Here is a 19,489-nt window from a genome sequence, read left to right as displayed (position 1 = left end):
AACGCAAGGCATGGATCGGTACTTGGGACTACGATGTGGTGGCCATCACGGAAACTTGGATAGAAGAGGGGCAGAAATGGTTGTTGGAGGTTCCTGGTTATAGATGTTTCAATAAGATTAGGGAGGGTGGTAAAAGAGGTTGGGGGGGGTAATGAACCAGGGCAAGTGATAGATTTGTTAGTGGGGGAGCATTTTGGAGATAGTGACCACAATCCTGTGACTTTCACTTTAGTAATAGAGAGGGATAGGTGCATGCAATAGGGCAAGGTTTACAATTGGGGGAAGGGGAAATACGATGCTATCGGACAAGAACTGAAGTGCATTAGTTGGGAACATAGGCTGTCAGGGAAGGACACAATTGAAATGTGGAACTTGTTCAAGGAACAGATACTACGTGTCCTTGATATGTATGTCCCTGTCAGGCAGGGAAGAGATGGTCAAGTGAGGGAACCATGGTTGACAAGAGAGGTTGTTAAGAGGAAGAAGGATACTTATGTAAGGCTGAGGAAACAAGGTTCAGACGGGGCACTGGAGGGATACAAGATAGCCAGGAGGGAACTGAAGAAAGGGATTAGGAGAGCTAAGAGAGGGCATGAAAAACCTTTGGCTGGTAGGATCAGGGAAAACCCCACGGCCTTTTACATATGTGAGAAATATGAGAATGACTAGAGCGAGGGTAGGTCTGATCAAGGACAGTAGCAGGAGATTGTGTATTGAGTCTGAAGAGATAGGAAAGGTCTTGAATGAGTATTTTTCTTCAGTATTTACGAATGAGAGGGGCCATATTGTTGGTGAGGACAGTGTGAAACAGACTGGTAAGCTCGAGGAGATAATTGTTAGGAAGGAAGGTGTGTTGGGCATTTTGAAAAACTTGAGAAAGATAAGTCCCCCGGGGCCTGACGGGATATATCCAAGGATTCTATGGGAAGCAAGAGATGAAATTGCAGAGCCGTTGACAATTAACTTTTCATCCTCACTGTCAACAGGGGTGGAACCAGGGGATTGGAGAGTGGCAAATGTCGTGTCCCTGTTCAAAAAAGGGAATAGGGATAACCCTGGGAATTACAGGCCAGTTAGTCTTACTTCAGTGGAAGGCAAAGTAATGGAAAGGGTACTGAGGGATAGGATTTCTGAGCATCAGGAAAGACACTGCTTGATTAGGGATAGTCAGCACGGATTTGTGAGGGGTAGGTCTTGCCTCCCAAGACTTATTGAATTCTTTGAGGAGGTGACCAAGCACGTGGATGAAGGTAAAGCAGTGGATGTGGTGTACATGGATTTTAGTAAGGCATTTGATAAGGTTCCCCATGGTAGGCTTGTGCAGAAAGTAAGGAGGCATGGGATAGTGGGAAATTTGGCCAGTTGGATAACGAACTGGCTAACCGATAGAAGTCAGAGAGTGGTGGTGGATAGCAAATATTCAGCCTGGAGCCCAGTTACCAGTGGCGTACCGCAGGGATCAGTTCTGGGTCCTCTGCTGTTTGTGATTTTCATTAATGACTTGGATGAGGGAGTTGAAGGGTGGGTCAGTAAACTTGCAGATGATACGAAGATTGGGGGAGTTGTGAATAGTGGGGAGGGCTGTTGTCAGCTGCAAAGAGACATAGATAGGATGCAGAGCTGGGCTGAGAAGTGGCAGATGGAGTTTAACCCTGAAAAGTGAGAGATTGTCCGTTTTGGAAGGACAAATATGAATACGGAATACAGGGTTAACGGTAGGGTTCTTGGCAATGTGGAGCAGAGATCTTGGGGTCTATGTTCATAGATCTTTGAAAGTTGCCACTCAAGTGGATAGAGCTGTGAAGAAGGCCTATGGTGTGTTAGCGTTTATTAGCAGAGGGATTGAATTTAAGAGCCGTGAGGTGATGATGCAGCTGTACAAAACCTTGGTATGGCTACATTGGAGTACTGGTCGCCTCATTTTAGGAAGGATGTGGAAGCTTTGGAAAAGGTGCAAAGGAGATTTACCAGGATGTTCCCTGGAATGGAGAGGAGATCTTACAAGGAAAGGTTGCGGGTGCCAGGCCTTTTCTCATTAGAACGGAGAAGGATGAGGGGCGACTTGATAGAGGTTTATAAGATGATATGGGGAATAGATGGACAGTCAGAGACTTTTTCCCCGGGTGGAACAAACCATTACAAGGAGACATAAATTTAAGGTGAATGATGGAAGATATAGGGGGGTGTCAGAGGTAGGTTCTTTACCCAGAGAGTAGTGGGGGCATGGAATGCATTGTCTGAGTCGGAAACATTAGGGACCTTCAAGCGGCTATTGGATAGGTACATGGATTATGGTAGAATGATGGGGTGTAGATTAATTTGTTCTTAATCTAGGATAAAAGTTCGGCACAACATCGTGGGCCAAAGGGCCTGTTCTGTGCTGCATTTTCCTATGTTCTATTTCCCAAAAGACGTGCTGTTAGGTAATTTGGACATTCTGAATTCTCCCTGTGTACCTGAACAGGCGCCGGAATGTGGCAACTAGGGTCTTTTCACACTAACTTCACTGTAGTGTTAACGTAAACCTACTTGTGAAAATTGTCATGTGAGAGTACCTTTAAGAAATGGGTGTTTAGCAAATAGCTGGATGTACCTTTAAGAAATGGGTGTTTGTCAAATGGCTGCAGTGATGTCAGAGTGTGGATGGAGCTAGGCTGTCTGTCTGCTTTTACTTTCGCTTTGGGCTGTCTGCTACAGGGTGTGTTTTAGTTTTGTTTTCAGAGCTGGATAGCTGCAACAAAGCAAAGAGCTGTATAAGGATCTCTCTCTGGATCTAAAGACTGTCTCCAGATCATTTGAGGATTTCAAAGTGCTGAATGCTCTCAGGAAAGAATTTGAATCTTATCTCTGTGTTAAAGGGGGTATTTGTCTTATGGATGTTGCAAGGAATGATTACGGGTTACTTGTAGAATATTGAATATCTGCGGGGATTATTGGTGTTGATAGTTGTTAAGATGTTTACTGTGGGTTTATAAAGTGTGAACTGGATTTCATAGAGTAAACATTGTTTTGTTTTAAAAGTACTTTAGCTCTGTTGCATCACACCTGTAAAGTGGGCCCTTGTGCTCCACATAACCACAATCTATTCAAATTTATGGGTCAGATGAACTCCATGATACTCTTTGGGGTTCTCTAAACCCTGGCCCATAATACAATAAAGATTATTATAATTTTTTCTAAAAGGAGAAATGCTTTTGAAATCAGAAGCACAAAGGGACTTGGGAGTCCTTGTTCACGATTCTCTTAAGGTTAACGTGCAGGTTCAGTCGGCAGTTGGGAAGGCAAAATGCAATGTTAGCATTCATGTCGAGAGGGCTACAATACAAGACCAGAGATGTACTTCTGAGGCTATACGAGGTTCTGGTCAGACCCCATTTGGAGTATTGTGAGCAGTTCTGGGCCCTGTATCTAAGGAAGGATGTGCTGGCCTTGGAAAGCGTCCAGAGGAGGTTCACAAGAATGTTCCCTGGAGGAACAATTGAGGACTCTGAGTCTGTACTTGTTGGAGTTTAGAAGGATGAGGGGGGGATCTTCTTGAAACTTACAGGATACGGCGAGGCCTGGATAGAGTGGACGTGGAGAGGATGTTTCCACGTGGGAAAAACTAGAAGCAGAGGACACAGTCTCAGACTAAAGGGACGATCCTTTAAAACTGAGATGAGGAGGAATTTCTTCAGCCAGAGGGTAGTGAATCTGTGGAACTCTTTGCCGCAGAAGGCCCTGGAGGCCAATTCACTGAGTGCCTTTAAGACAGAGATAAGAACATAAGAACTAGGAGCAGGAGTAGGCCATCTGGCCCCTCGAGCCTGCTCCGCCATTCAATGAGATCATGGCTGATCTTTTGTGGACTCAGCTCCACTTTCCGGCCCGAACACCATAACCCTTAATCCCTTTATTCTTCAAAAAACTATCTATCTTTACCTTAAAAACATGTAATGAAGGAGCCTCAACTGCTTCACTGGGCAAGGAATTCCATAGATTCACAACCCTTCGGGTGAAGAAGTTCCTCCTAAACTCAGTCCTAAATCTACTTCCCCTTATTTTGAGGCTATGCCCCCTAGTTCTGCTTCCACCCGCCAGTGAAAACAACCTGCCCGCATCTATCCTATCAATTCCCTTCATAATTTTAAATGTTTCTATAAGATCCCCCTCATCCTTCTAAATTCCAATGAGTACAGTCCCAGTCTACTCAACCTCTCCTCATAATCCAACCCCTTCAGGTCTGGGATTAACCTAGTGAATCTCCTCTGCACACCCTCCAGTGCCAGTACGTCCTTTCTCAAGTAAGGAGACCAAAACTGAACACAATACTCCAGGTGTGGCCTCACTAACACCTTATACAATTGCAACATAACCTCCCTAGTCTTAAACTCCATCCCTCTAGCAATGAAGGACAAAATTCCATTTGCCTTCTTAATCACCTGTTGCACCTGTAAACCAACCTTCTGTGACTCATGCACTAGCACACCCAAGTCTCTCTGCACAGCGGCATGCTTTAATATTTTATCGTTTAAATAATAATCCCGTTTGCTGTTATTCCTACCAAAATGGATAACCTCACATTTGTCAACATTGTATTCCATCTGCCAGACCCTAGCCCATTCACTTAACCTATCCAAATCCCTCTGCAGACTTCCAGTATCCTCTGCACTTTCGCTTTACCACTCATCTTAGATAGATAGGTTCTTGATTAATAAGGGGATCAGGGGTTATGGGGAAAGGCAGGAGAATGGGGATGAGAAAAACGTCAGCCATGATTGAATGGCGGAGCAGGCCCAATGGGCCAAGTGGCCTAATTTTGCTCCTATGCCTTTTGGTCTTATGGTCTTTTGAAATGCGGTAAGCCAGTAGCTGCAGTTGGACACACATCATGCACATGCGGCCACCCGAGAGAACTGAAGCTTCCATGATTTGCCACATATTCAGGGGGAGCATACATACAGGAGGGTGGAAGCTCTCCTGCCATGACTACCCTTAAAGCCCTTATTTATTCCCTTTCAATAAAAAAATTAAGCGATATAAGAATGCTATTTACATATCTCCCTTACACCAACTTTACTTCCCTTACCTTACTTTACTTACTTATATTACTTTATTTTACTGACCCTAACTTATACTTATTTATGCTGTTTCTCAGTTATCCCTCTCCTATATAAAAAAAACACTTTTTGTACTCACGACGGTTTCACTGTGACGCAGACTGCAAAGTCAATGAGAAAAGGAATCCCACTGGTGTTTATGAAACTCCGCTCTGGTCCGCCCCTGCCCGTACTGAGACTGAGCTCCATACTCAGTCTCATTGGTTTCACCATCTCCCAGTTTCACCTAACTCCCTGTTGTTCACCCAACTCCAACAGCATTCTCAGCCAAGCAGACACTGAGCAATGTCTCCTTTTGGAGGTTTCAAATTACAATGATTTGGAGATTGGATTAAACCAGTTGCACCGTTAACCAGCTACATCAGCTGACTCCTGTTTCAGGAATGCAACCAAACTACAATAATCAAAAGAGCAGCTTTTAATTTCGAGATTAAAGAACTAACGTAGCTGGGCATTAGCTCTGAAATTAAATTTAATTGGTTGGGTGACCTCATGTCATTCTTACATTCGGAGAAGGTCAAGTACACCATTCGGAGGTCAGTTGAAGGGTTCTACCCGAGATGGCAGCTATTCATTTCCTTTTTCAAAGAGCTAGTCACCGTCAGTTGTTAATGGGTTTCGTTTAAATGTTGTGGGGGATAAATTAATTTGTGCTTTTGATTGTTGCGTTCTTTGACATTGTAACCTGGGTTAATTGTTTTATATTTATTTTGTTTATAATGAAAACATTTTCAACACTCATATTTTTTTTTTTTAAAAAGCTCCTTAGACTTTTCACTGGAATGTTGACAAACCTCAAATGTTAATTCTGTTTTTCTCTCTTCACAGATACTGCCGGAGTTGAGAATTTTCATCATTTGGGGTTTTTCTTTTAAAAAAGATTTCCAGCTTCCATTTTTTTCAAATAAAAGATTATAATCTTTCATCGAATAGAGTCATAGATGTTTACAGCATGGAAACAGGCCCTTCGGCCCAGCTTGTCCATGCTGCCCAGTTTCTATCGCTAAGCTAGTCCCACTTGCTCGCATTTGGCCCGTATCCCTCTATACCCACCCTGCCCATGGAACTGTCTAACTGTTTCTTAAAGGAAAAAATTGTACCCGCCTCTACCACTGCCTCTGGCAGCTCGTTCCAGATGCTCACCACCCTGTGTATGAAAACATTTCCCCTCTGGTCTCTTTATATCTCTCCCCTCGCAACTCAAACCTATGCCCTCTAGTTCTAGACCACTCTACTTTGCTCCTTATCTATGCTCCTCATTATTTTATAGACCTCTATAAGATCACCCCTAAATCTTCTACGCTCCAGGGGAAAAAGTCCCAGCCTTTCCAGCCTCTCCTTATAACTCAGACCATCAGGTCCTGGTAGCATCCCTGAAAATCTCTTCTGCATTCTTTCTAGTTTAACAATATCCTTCCTCTAATAGGGTGACCAGAACTGAACACTGCATTCCATGTTAATATTTAGGGAGGTAACTGCTATCACTCACGAGCAGGGTGGCGAGAAATGAGTTTAACTCACCTCCTCAGAGAAGAATTCCACCTCAGCACAGTAACAGTCATTGTGACTGTTGTGAGAGACCTCGACGGCCACGGCAGTGCAGGCTCTCATGGCGGAGGTGGGCAGGACAGCCTCCTCGTCCAGCAAGGCATTCAGCAGACTGCTCTTCCCTGAGCCCGTGTCTCCAATCACTGCTATGTGGGTCGGAGGTGGGATGGTCTGTTTCTGCAGCTCTTCAATCTGCTCCCTAGAGTCAGAGAAAGAAGTTGGAAGAGAGTGGGTATCAGAGACGTTAAAAGGGTTAATAACGGAAAGTGCTATTATCCTGTGCCTTTCATGAACTTGGGACACTGTAAAACACTCCGATAGCCAATAAAAGGATACTCCAGGATACTCACGGTTGCAACGCAGCAAGCACAGCAGAATCCCCAAAAAAGACAATCTGGCACGTGACCAGATAATAATGATAATAATCTTTATTGTCACAAGTAGTCTTACATTAACACTGCAATGAAGTTACTGTGAAAAGCCCCTAGTCACCACATTCCGGCGCCTATTTGGGTACATTGGGGGAGAATTCAACATCCAAATTACCTACCGGTACATCTTTCAGGACTTGTGGGAGGAAACCGGAGCACCCGGAGGTAACCCATGCTGACATGTGGAGAACATGCAGACTCCGCACAGGCAGTGACCCAAGTTGGAAATCGAAACCGAGACCCTGGCGCTCTGAAGTCATAGTGTTAACCACTACGCTACCATTATAGAATTACAGAATGTCTACAGTGCAGAAGGAGGCTATTCAGCCCATCGATTCTGCACCAACCCTCTGAAAGACCAAGGCCCACGCTGCAACCCTATCCCCATAACTACACGTAACCTTTTGAACACTAAAGTGCAATTTAGCATGGCCAATCCACCTAACTGCACATCTTTAATTATGGGAGGAAACCGGAGCACCCGGTGGAAACCCATGCAGACACGGGAAGAAAGTGCAAACGCCACATGGACAATCAACCACAGGTTGGAATTTAACCCGGGTCCCTGGAGCTGAGGCAGTGGTGCTAACCACTGTGCCGCCCTGGTATAATCATTATCAGGGTGTTGCATCAGCTTCCCCACTGAACCTGTAAGGCTCCTTCCTGCTTATTCCCCTATTTCCCCTTTCTTTATGTCCATTTTATATTGAGTATAAAAATTGGCAAGTCATGTTGCAGCTGTATAGAACCTTAGTTAGGCCACACTTGGAGTATAGTGTTCAATTCTGGTCGCTACACGACCAGAAGGAGGCTTTGGCGAGGGTGCAGAAAATATTTACCAGGATGTCCTTCCCCACATCTCAGGAAGGACATACTGGCACTGGAGCGTGTCCAGCGGAGATTCACACGGATGATCCCTGGAATGGGGGGTCTAACATATGATGAACGGCTGAGGATCCTGGGATTGTATTCATTGGAGTTTAGAAGGTTAAGGGGAGATCTAATAGAAACTTACAAGATAATACATGGCTTAGAAAGGGTGGACGCAAAGAAACTGTTTCCGTTAGGCGAGGAGACGAGGACCCGTGGGCACAGCCTTAGAATTAGAGGGGGTAAATTCAGAACAGAAATGCGGAGACATTTCTTCAGTCAGAGAGTGGTGGGCCTGTGGAATTCATTGCCGCGGAGTGCAGTGGAGGCCGGGACGCTAAATGGCTTCAAGGCAGAGATAGATAAATTCTTGATGTCGCGAGGAATTAAGGGCTACGGGGAGAATGCTGGTAGGTGGAGTTGAAATGCCCATCAGCCATGATTGAATGGCGGAGTGGACTCGATGGGCCGAATGGCCTTACTTCCACTCCTATGTCTTATGGTCTTATGGTCTTATGTTGCCTGGTATGGAGGGCATTAGCTATGAGGAGAGGTTAAATAAACTTGGTTTGTTCTCACTGGAACGAAGGATGTTGAGGGGTGACCTGATAGAGGTCTAGAAAATTATACGGGGCATAGACAGAGTGGATAGTCAGAGGCTTTTTCCCAAGGCAGAGGGGTCAATTACCAGAGGGTAGAGGGGTCAGTTACTAGGGGGCATAGGTTTAAGGTGCGAGCGGCAAGGTTTAGAGGAGATGTACGAGGCAAGTTTTTTTTACACAGAGGGTAGTGGGTGCCTGGAACTTGCTGCTGGAGGAGGTGGTGGAAGCAGGGAAGATAGTGACGTTTAAGGGGCATCTTGACAAATACATGAATAGCATGGAAATAGAGGAATACGGACCCCGGAAGTATAGTAGATTTTAGTTTAGACGGGCAGCATGGTCGGCGTAAGCTTGGAGGGCCAAAAACCCTGTTCCTGTGCTGCACTTTTCTTTGTTCCTTGTTCAATATAAGTGGGGTCAACTGCCCCGCCAACTCCTTATAGAACTCGATGGGGAATTCATCCGGGACCGGAGCTTTATCCGACTGCATTAAATCAATACTTCAAAATCACTTCAGGGCACAACAGGGATTTTAACTCCTCCCTTCTCTCTCTCTCCACCACCGGGAGAGAGAACCCTTCCAAAAATTGGTTCATGAGTGAACCTGCCTCCGGGGGCTCCGATCTATACAGACTTCGATAAAAGTCTTCAAAAGCAGCATTAACCTTCGATGGGACAGAACCCAACTTGCCACCCAACTCCCTTACCTGCACAAACTCCCAGGAGGCAGCCTGCCGCCTCAGCTGGTGCACTAAAAGGCAAATGGCTGTCTCCCCATAGAACATAGAACGATACAGCGCAGTACAGGCCCTTCGGCCCACGATGTTGCACCGACATGGGAAGTCAAAAACTAAAGGCCATCTAACCTACACTATGCCATTATCATCCATATGCTTACCCAATAAACTTTTAAATGCCCTCAATGTTGGCGAGTTCACTACTGTTACAGGTAGGGCATTCCACGGCCTCACCACTCTTTGCGTAAAAAACCTACCTCTGACCTATATCTATTACCCCTCAATTTAAGGCTATGTCCCCTCGTGCTAGCCACCTCCATCCGCGGGAGAAGGCTCTCACTGTCCACCCTATCTAACCCTCTGATCATTTTGTATGACTCTATTAAGTCACCTCTTAACCTTCTTCTCTCTAACGAAAACAACCTCAAGTCCATCAGCCTTTCCTCATAAGATTTTCCCTCCATACCAGGCAACATCCTGGTAAATCTCCTCTGCACCCGTTCCAAAGCTTCCACGTCCTTCCTATAATGAGGCGACCAGAACTGTACGCAATACTCCAAATGCAGCCGTACCAGAGTTTTGTACAGCTGCAACATGACCTCATGGCTCCGGAACTCAATCCCTCTACCAATAAAGGCCAACACACCATAGGCCTTCTTCACAACCTTATCAACCTGGGTGGCAACTTTCATGGATCTATGTACATGGATACCGAGATCCCTCTGCTCATCCACACTACCAAGAATTTTACCATTAGCCAATTATTCCGCATTCCTGTTATTCTTTCCAAAGTGAATCACCTCACACTTCTCTACATTAAACTCCATTTGCCACCTCTCAGCCCAGCTCTGCAGCTTATCTATGTCCCTCTGTAACCTGCAACATCCTTCCGCACTGTCTACAACTCCACCGACTTTAGTGTCGTGTGCAAATTTACTCACCCAACCTTCTGCGCCCTCCTCTAGGTCATTTATAAAAATGACAAACAGCAACGGCCCCAGAACAGATCCTTGTGGTACGCCACTCGTAACTGAACTCCATTCTGAACATTTCCCATCAACCACACCCTCTATCTTCTTTCAATTAGCCAATTTCTGATCCACATCTCTAAATCACCCTCAATCCCCAGCCTCCGTATTTTCTGCAATAGCCGGCCGTGGGGAACCTTATCAAACGCTTTACTGAAGTCCATATACACCACATCAACTGCTATACCCTCGTCTACCTGTTCAGTCACCTTCTCAAAGAACTCGATAAGGTTTGTGAGGCATGACCTACCCTTCACAAAACCATGCTGACTATCCCTAATCATATTATTCCTATCTAGATGATTATAAATCGTATCTCTTATAATCCTCTCCAAGACTTTACCCACAACAGACGTGAGGCTCACCGGCCTATAGTTACCGGGGTTATCTCTACTCCCCTTCTTGAACAAAGGGACCACATTTGCTATCCTCCAGTCCTCTGGCACTATTCCTGTAGCCAATGATGACATAAAAATCAAAGCCAAAGGCTCAGCAATCTCTTCCCTGGCTTCCCAGAGAATCCTAGGATAAATCCCATCAGGCCCCAGGGACTTATCTATTTTCACCTTGTCCAGAATTGCCAACACTTCTTCCCTACGCACCTCAATGCCATCTATTCTAATAGCCTGGGTCTCAGCATTCTCCTCCACAACATTATCTTTTTCCTGAGTGAATACTGACGAAAAGTATTCATTTAGTATCTCGCTTATCTCCTCAGCCTCCACACACAACTTCCCACCACTGTCCTTGACTGGCCCTACTCTTACCCTAGTCATTCTTTTATTCCTGACATACCTATAGAAAGCTTTTGGGTTTTCCTTGATCCTACCTGCCAAAGACTTCTCATGTCCCCTCCTTGCTCGTCTCAGCTCTCTCTTTAGATCCTTCCTCGCTTCCTTGTAACTATCAAGCGCCCCAACTGAAACTTCACGCCTCATCTTCACATAGGCCTCCTTCTTCCTCTTAACAAGAGATTCCACTTCTTTGGTAAACCACGGTTCCCTCGCTCGACCCCTTCCTCCCTGCCTGACTGGTACGTACTTATCAAGAACACGCAATAGCTGTTCCTTGAACAAGCTCCACATATCCAGTGTGCCCAACCCTTGCAGCCTACTTCACCAACCTACACATCCTAAGTCATGTCTAATGACATCATAATTGCCCTTCCCCCAGCTATAACTCTTGCCCTGCGGGGTATACTTATCCCTTTCCATCACTAACGTAAAGGTCACCGAATTGTGGTCACTGTCTCCAAAGTGCTCACCTACCTCCAGATCTAACACCTGGCCTGGTTCATTACCCAAAACCAAATCCAATGTGGCCTCGCCTCTTGTTGGCCTGTCAACATATTGTGTCAGGAAACCCTCCTGCACACATTGTACAAAGAACGACCCATCTAATGTACTCGAACTATATCTTTTCCAGTCAATATTTGGAAAGTTAAAGTCTCCCATAACAACTACCCTGTTACTTTCGCTCTTTTCCAGAATCATCTTCGCCATCCTTTCCTCTACATCCCTAGAACTATTAGGTGGCCTATAGAAAACTCCCAACAGGGTGACCTCTCCTTTCCTGTTTCTAACCTCAGCCCATACTACCTCGGAAGAAGAGTCCCCATCTAGCATCCTTTCCGCCACCGTAATACTGTCCTTGACTAGCAGCGCCACACCTCCCCCTCTTTTGCCCCTTTTTCTGAGCTTACTAAAACACCTAAACCCCGGAACCTGCAACAACCATTCCTGTCCCTGCTCTATCCATGTCTCTGAAATGGCCACAACATCGAAGTCCCAGGTACCAACCCATGCTGCCAGTTCCCCTACCTTATTTCGTATACTTCTGGCATTGAAGTAGACACACTTCAAACCACCTACCTGAACACTGGCACCCTCCTGCAAAGTCAAATCTGTGCTCCTGACCTCTATACTCTCAATCTCCCGTACCCCATAACTACAATCCAGGTTCCCATGCCCCTGCTGAATTAGTTTAAACCCCCCCAAAGAGCACTAACAAATCTCCCCCCAGGATATTGGTGCCCCTCAGGTTCAGATGTAGACCATCCTGTCTATAGAGGTCCCACCTTCCCCAGAAAGAGCCCCAGTTATCCATAAATCTGAATCCCTCCCGCCTGCACCATCCCTGTAGCTACGTGTTTAATTGCTCTCTCTCCCTATTCCTCGTCTCACTATCATGTGGTACGGGCAACAACCCAGAGATAACTCTTTTGTTCTCGCTCTGAGCTTCCATCCTAGCTCCCTAAAGGCCTGCCTGACATCCTTGTCCCCTTTCCTACCTATGTCGTTAGTGCCAATGTGGACTACGACTTGGGGCTGCTCCACCTCCCCCTTAAGGACCCGGAAAACACGATCCGAGACATCACGTACCCTTGCACCTGGGAGGCAACATACCAAACGTGAGTCTCTCTCACTCCCACAAAATCTCCTATCTGTGCCCCTGACTATTGAGTCCCCAATTACTAATGCTCTGCTCCTCTCCCCCCTTCCCTTCTGAGCAACAGGGACAGACTCCGTGCCAGAGGCCCGTACCCCATGTTCACAGAATGTCCCCCTTGGGCGTCACAGCTGGCTCACCACCTTATCCGTTGAGAGTACATAGAACATAGAACGATACAGTGCAGTACAGGCCCTTCGGCCCACGATGTTGCACCGACATGGGAAGTCAAAAACTAACTGCCATCTAACCTACACTATGCCATTATCATCCATATGCTTACCCAATAAACTTTTAAATGCCCTCAATGTTGGCGAGTCCACTACTGTTGCAGGTAGGGCATTCCACGGCCTCACCACTCTTTGCGTAAAAAACCTACCTCTGACCTCTGTCCTATATCTATTACCCCTCAATTTAAGGCTATGTCCCCTCGTGCTAGCCACCTCCATCCGCGGGAGAAGGCTCTCGCTGTCCACCCTATCCAACCCTCTGATCATTTTGTATGCCTCTAATTGCATCTGCAACTTTATCATACTCGCCAGCAACTCCAGAGTAGGGGCAAGCGAGTACTGGTGGTCCACCTCTAGGATGGAATCCACCAGTTGCTGCCGCTCCACCCTCTCGGGCCTTACCTTGTGTGACTTGTGGGAAATTACCTCCTCCCATAATGACTGCCTGAAGGGCGTCCCACAAGGTAGAAGGTGAGGCAGACTCACTCTTGTTAGACATTATGTACTCCCCAATGGCAGAGGACATGCGCTCACAAAATCCTTTGCCTGCCAACAATGCCGTGCCCAATCTTCACAGCGGGCATTGGAGGGGACCTGGCTCTGATACCACATCCACAAAATGTGGGGCATGATCTGAGATAACAATTGCTGAAAACCTCGCTCTCTTCACCCCAGGAAGGAGACACATAAAAGTCAATCTGAGAGTAAACATGGGAGAAATAAATAAATACTGGTCTAACCAGCAACGTTCACATCCCGTAAATGAATTTTGAAAATCATAATAAAGGCCGTATAATCCCAATTTGGAGCACACCCATTAACTAGGACCACAGAGGTGCCCACCAAAGATCCACTTATAATCACATGCTTCCCGTTCGGGTCCATCAGGATCTTAGCAGTCGGAAAAGAAACCATTTTATTAATCAAAACCGCAGCCCCCTGTGCCCTACTAGCGAAACCAGAGTGAAATACCTATCCCATAACCCAACTCATCAGAAAATGCAGGCATCGAGCCCACCCAAGATGGCACCAAACTCTCCCACACAAACAAAACAAAGAAAAGGCAGCAAACTCTACCTGCCCCCCCCCCCCCCCCCCCCCCCCAGCCCCCCACCTCCCCCCCAACCCCCTACCTGCCCCCCCAACCTGCACCCCCCAGGCCCCTGCCTGCCCCCCACCCGCCTACCTGCCCCCTCAACCCCCGGCCTGCCCCTCAACCCCCGGCCTGCCCCCCAAACCCCGCCCTGCCCCCCAACCCCCGGCCAGCCCCCCAACCCCCGGCCTGCCCCCCCAACCCCCTACCTCCCCCCCCAACCTGCCCCCCCCCCCCCCAGGCCCCTACCTGCCCGCCCCCCAGGCCCCTACCTGCTCCCCCAACCCCCTACCCCCCCCAACCTGCCCCCCCAACGCCCTACCTGCCCCCCCCAACCTGCCCCCCCCTAGGCCCCTACCTGCCCGCCCCCCCAGGCCCCTACCTGCTCCCCCAACCCCCTACCCCCCCCCAACCTGCCCCCCCAACCCCCTACCTGCCCCCCCCAACCTGCCCCCCCCCCCAGGCCCCTACCTGCCCGCCCCCCTGGCCCCTACCTGCCCCCCCAACCGCCTACCTGTCCCCAACCTGCCCACCTGCCCCCGAACCTGCTCCCTCCAGGTCCCTACCTGCCCCCCAACCGCCTACCTCCCCCCCCAACCCCCTACCTGCCACCCCCAACCCCCTACCTGCCCCCAACCCCCTACCTGCCCCCCCAACCCCCTACCTGCCCCCCCAACCCCCTACCTGCCCCCCCCAACCCCCTACCTGCCCCCCCCCCCACACCCCTGAAAATGAAAAATGAAATGAAAATCGCTTATTGTCACGAGTAGGCTTCAAATGAAGTTACTGTGAAAAGCCCCTAGTCGCCACATTCCGGCGCCTGTTCGGGGAGGCTGTTACGGGAATCGAACCGTGCTGCTGGCCTGCCTTGGTCTGCTTTCAAAGCCAGCGATTTAGCCCTGTGAGCTAAACCAGCCCACCTGCCCCCGAACCTGCCCCTTCCAGGTCCCTACCTGCCCCCCAACCGCCTACCTCCCCCCCCACCCCCTACCTGCCCCCCACACCCCTACCTGCCCCCCTAACCCCCTGCCTGCCCCCCTAGGCCCCTACCTGCTCCCCCAACCGCCTACCTGCCCCCCCAACCCTCCTACCTACTCCCCCAACCGCCTACCTGCCCCCCAACCCCCTACCTGCCCCCCAATCCCCTACCTGCCCCCAATCCCCTACCTGCCCCCCCAACCGCCTACCTCCCCCCCCCCCCAACCCCCTACCTGCCCCCAACCGCCTACCTGCCCCCCCAGGCCCCTACCTGCCCCCCCAACCCCTACCTCCCCCCCAACCCCCTATCTGCCCCCCCCAACCCCCTACCTGCCCCCCCAACCCCCTACCTGCCCCCCCACCCCCTACCTGCCCCCCCCACCCCCTACCTGCCCCCCCCACCCCCTACCTGCCCCCCAACCCCCTACCTGCCCCCCAACCCCCTATCTGCCCCCCCAACCCCCTACCTGCCCCCCCAACCCCCTACCTCCCCCCCCCAACCCCCTACCTCCCCCCCAACCTCCCCCCAACCCCCTATCTGTGCCCCCCCAACCGCCGACCTGCCCCCAACCCCCTACCTGCCCCCCAATCGCCTACCTGCCCCCCCCAACCCCCTACCTGCCCCCCAACCCCCTACCTGCCCCCCCAACCCCCTACCTGCCGCCCCAACCCTCTACCTGCCCCCCCAACCCCCTACCAGCCCCCCCAACCCCCTACCTGCCCCCCAACCCCCTACCTGCCCCCCCAAACCCCTACCTGCCCCCCAGCCCCCTGCCTGCCCCCCTAGGCCCTACCTACTCCCCCAACCGCCTACCTGCCCCCCCAACTCCCTACCTACTCCCCCAACCGCCTACCTGCCCCCAACCCCCTACCTGCCCCCCCAATCCCCTACCTGCCCCCAATCGCCTACCTGCCCCCCCAACCGCCTACCTCCCCCCCCAACCCCCTACCTGCCCCCCAACCCCCTACCTGCCCCCAATCGCCTACCTGCTCCCCCAACCCCCTACCTACCCCCCAACCCCCACCTGCCCCCAAACCCCTACCTGCCCCCCCCAAACCCCTACCTGCCCCCCAACCCCCTACCTGCCCCCCCCAACCCCCTACCTGCCCCCCCCAACCCCCTACCTGCCCCCCCAAACCCCTACCTGCCCCCCAACCCCCTGCCTGCCCCCCTAGGCCCCTACCTACTCCCCCAACCGCCTACCTGCCCCCCCAAACCCCTACCTCCCCCCCAACCCCCTACCTGCCCCCAACCCCCTACCTGCCCCCAATCGCCTACCTGCCCCCAACCCCCTACCTACCCCCAACCCCCTACCTCCCCCTCAACCCCCTACCTGCCCCCCAACCGCCTACCTGCCCCCCCCAACCCCCTACCTGCCCCCCCAACCCCCTACCTGCCCCCCCAACCCCCTACCTGCCCCAACCCCCTACCTGCCCCCCTAGGCCCCTACCTGCTCCCCTAACCGCCTACCTGCCCCCCAACCCACCTACCCCCCTAAACCCCTACCTCCTCCCCAACCGCCTACCTGCCACCCCCAGGCCCCTTCCTGCCCCCCCCCAACCCCCTACCTGCCCCCCCAGGCCCCTACCTACCCCCCCCCAGGCCCCTACTTACCCCCCAGGCCCCTACCTGCCCCCAATCCCCTACCTGCCCCCAATCTCCTACCTGCCCCCCCACCCGCCCCTCCCCCAACCCCTCTAGCTAACCCCCTCAACCCTCTACCTGCCCTCCAACCCCCTACTTACCCCCAGGCTCCTACCTACCCACAGACCCCTACCTGCCCCCCCCCCAACTCTCTACCTTCCCCCAGAATCTCCTACCTGCCCCCGAACCCCCTACCTGCCCCTAGAACCCCCTACCTGCCCCCTATCTGCCCCCAACACCCTTCCCAAATCGCTGACTGTATCGGTGCCACTTCAAGTTCCTGTCTGGACCTGGAAAAGTTGATTTGCTTCCAATTTTCACCCCTTTATCACCTTCACATGGTCCATCTCCAACACTTCCCTTCCTTTCCTTGACCTCTATTTCAATTTCTGGGGCTAGACTGTCCACTCGTATCCATTACAAACACACCGACTCCCACAGCTACCTCGGCTTGAGCTCTTCACACCCCATATCCTGGAGGGACTCCATCCCATTCTCCCAGCTCCTTCGTCTCCACCACATTCCAATGATTCCACTTTCCAAAACGGTGCTGCTGACATATCTTCATTCTTCCTTAATCGTGGTTTCCCACCCACTGTGGTCGACAGGGCTCTCAACCGTGTTCAGCCCATCTCCCGCAACGTTGTTCTCACCCCTTCCCCCCAGATCCAGGATAGGGTCTCCTTGTCCTCACTTTTCACCCCACAGCCTTAACATTCAAAGAATCTTCCTCCACCAGTTCCGCCAACTCCAGCACCAAACGTATCTTCCCTTCACTCCCCGTCAGAATTTCACAGGGACTGTTCCCTCCGGGATACTCTGGTCCACTCCTTCATCACCTCACTCTCTTCCCATGACACCTTCCCATGCAATTGCAGAAGGTGCTATACCTGTCCCATTACTTCCTCCCGACTCACCAACCCAGGCCCTAAACACTCTTTTCAGGGAGCCAGTGCATCACGTGCACCTCCTTCAATCTGGTCTATTGTATTCGCTGCTCCCAGTGCGGTCTACTCTACATTGGAGAGACTAAACGCAGACTGGGTGACCGCTTTGCAGAACACCTCCGGTCCGTCCGCAAACAGGATCCAGACCTTCCTGTCGCTGCCATTTCAACTCCCCGTCCTGCTCTCACGTCCACATGTCTGTCCTTGGCCTGCTGCAATGTTCCAGTGAAGTGCAGCCCAAACTGGAAGAACAGCACCTCATCTTCCGATTAGACACGTTGCAGCCTTCTGGACTTAACATAGAGTTCAACAACTTGAGACTGAACTCTCTCCTCCACCTTCACCCCATTTTTATTTCTATCAATTATATCTTCATTTCTTCCATCAATTTGTTTTTCTCTCACCATTCCCCCCCCCCAACCCCCAACCCCCAACACAACAGAATTAGTCTTCCCCTATTTCCAGTTCTCTCTAACTTTGAACAAAGAACAAAGAAAAGTACTGCGGTAGTCACCACTGATGTATTATACTGTATATATTTACATATATGGGTTTTACGGTAAGGCCCCTGTACTAAAGACCCTGTCACTGGGTCAAAATCCTAGAACTCTCTCCCTAACAGCATTGTGGGTGCATCCACACCACATAGATTACAGCAGTTCTCAGGGGCAACTAGGAATGGGCAATAAATGCTGGCCTAACCAGCGACACCCACGTGCTGCAAATTAATTTTTAAAACTTTTTTTTTTTAATGTTGGCGGCCCTTTTTCCTTGTGCTAAACATTAAATTATGGGCTGTTATTCTCGCTCAAGTGGGGGATGGGTGTACAATATCATTCCAAGGATAGAGAAGTTCCCCTCTGGTCAATATTTATCAAATAGATTATTGATATTTATCAAATAGATTGCACCAGACCTGTCTGGAGGATCTTGCCATGCAACTTTTGAAAACCATGTTTCCGTATTTTAGGGCAGTGACAACACCTTGAAAAAATGACTTGATTAACTCTGAGCTGCGTTGGGCCATCTCAAGGTAGTGAAAAGCTAACCCAATAAATGATTAACTGATACTCACTTCCACTCCTTCACATGTGCCTGTGCGATCCCCTCTGCTTGCAGTGTCTGTGAGGTACACTGAAGCAACAGTCCACACTCCCTCAGCTGGCCAGTCACATCCTGGTCCGATGTTGCCCACAAACTCTCGGCAGGGCCTCCAGGTGAGGGAAAGTGAGGAGCAGCAGCGACAACTAACAAAATAAAAATATATATTATTCTGTGTCACCCCGAGCTGAAACGTTAATTCTGCTTCTCCCCCCACAGATCTGCTGAGTATTTCCAGCATGTTACAGATTCACAAAAAAATTTCAGATTTCCAGCTTCTGCATTATTTTGCTTTTGTGGAAACAGAGAGTCGTGAATCAGAGTTTGCAAGTGACATTATATTAAGAAGCACAGTAATTTGTATAAGCGGGAGCAGGGAGGTACAAAGGGACAGATGTCAATTGTATGTGTGGATTGTTTAAATACTCGGAGTACCTGGGGATGTAACAGACCAGACAGCAGATGGTTGAAGTGGTGCTCAGCCAGACTGTCTGCCCCTCTTCCGTGGCTACGTTCGTGCCCAGGTTTCCCTGGAGAGGAAACACGCAGTGTCTACTGGCACACTTGAGGCCATCCGCAACTGGTGGGAACAGCACGGCTGGAGTGCATCATCAGCCCGGAAACAACATTTTATTTAATTTGATAATTTAATAATATAATCTTTATTGTCACAAGTAGGCTTACATGAACATTTCAATGATGTTACTGTGGGAAAGCCCCTAGTCGCCACAT

At 49.9% G+C, this 19,489-nt stretch overlaps 1 protein-coding gene across 1 annotated transcript in view; it reads right to left on the bottom strand.

Moving 5' to 3' along the window:
• The window catches only part of LOC119965715, a 143,981-nt gene that overhangs the window by 85,735 nt on the left and 38,757 nt on the right, over positions 1–19,489 (bottom strand). Inside the window, exons 6-7 of the mRNA XM_038796476.1 lie at positions 18,732–18,903; positions 6,621–6,846 (exon numbers count right to left, since the gene is read on the bottom strand). Of these exons, the coding sequence (XP_038652404.1) occupies positions 6,621–6,846; positions 18,732–18,903 (398 nt within the window). The remainder of the gene's footprint in view (positions 1–6,620; positions 6,847–18,731; positions 18,904–19,489) is intronic.

This window comes from Scyliorhinus canicula, chromosome 5, assembly GCF_902713615.1.
Source record: "Scyliorhinus canicula chromosome 5, sScyCan1.1, whole genome shotgun sequence".
Lineage (NCBI taxonomy): Eukaryota > Metazoa > Chordata > Chondrichthyes > Carcharhiniformes > Scyliorhinidae > Scyliorhinus > Scyliorhinus canicula.
This window is presented reverse-complemented; position numbering and strand designations above follow the sequence as displayed.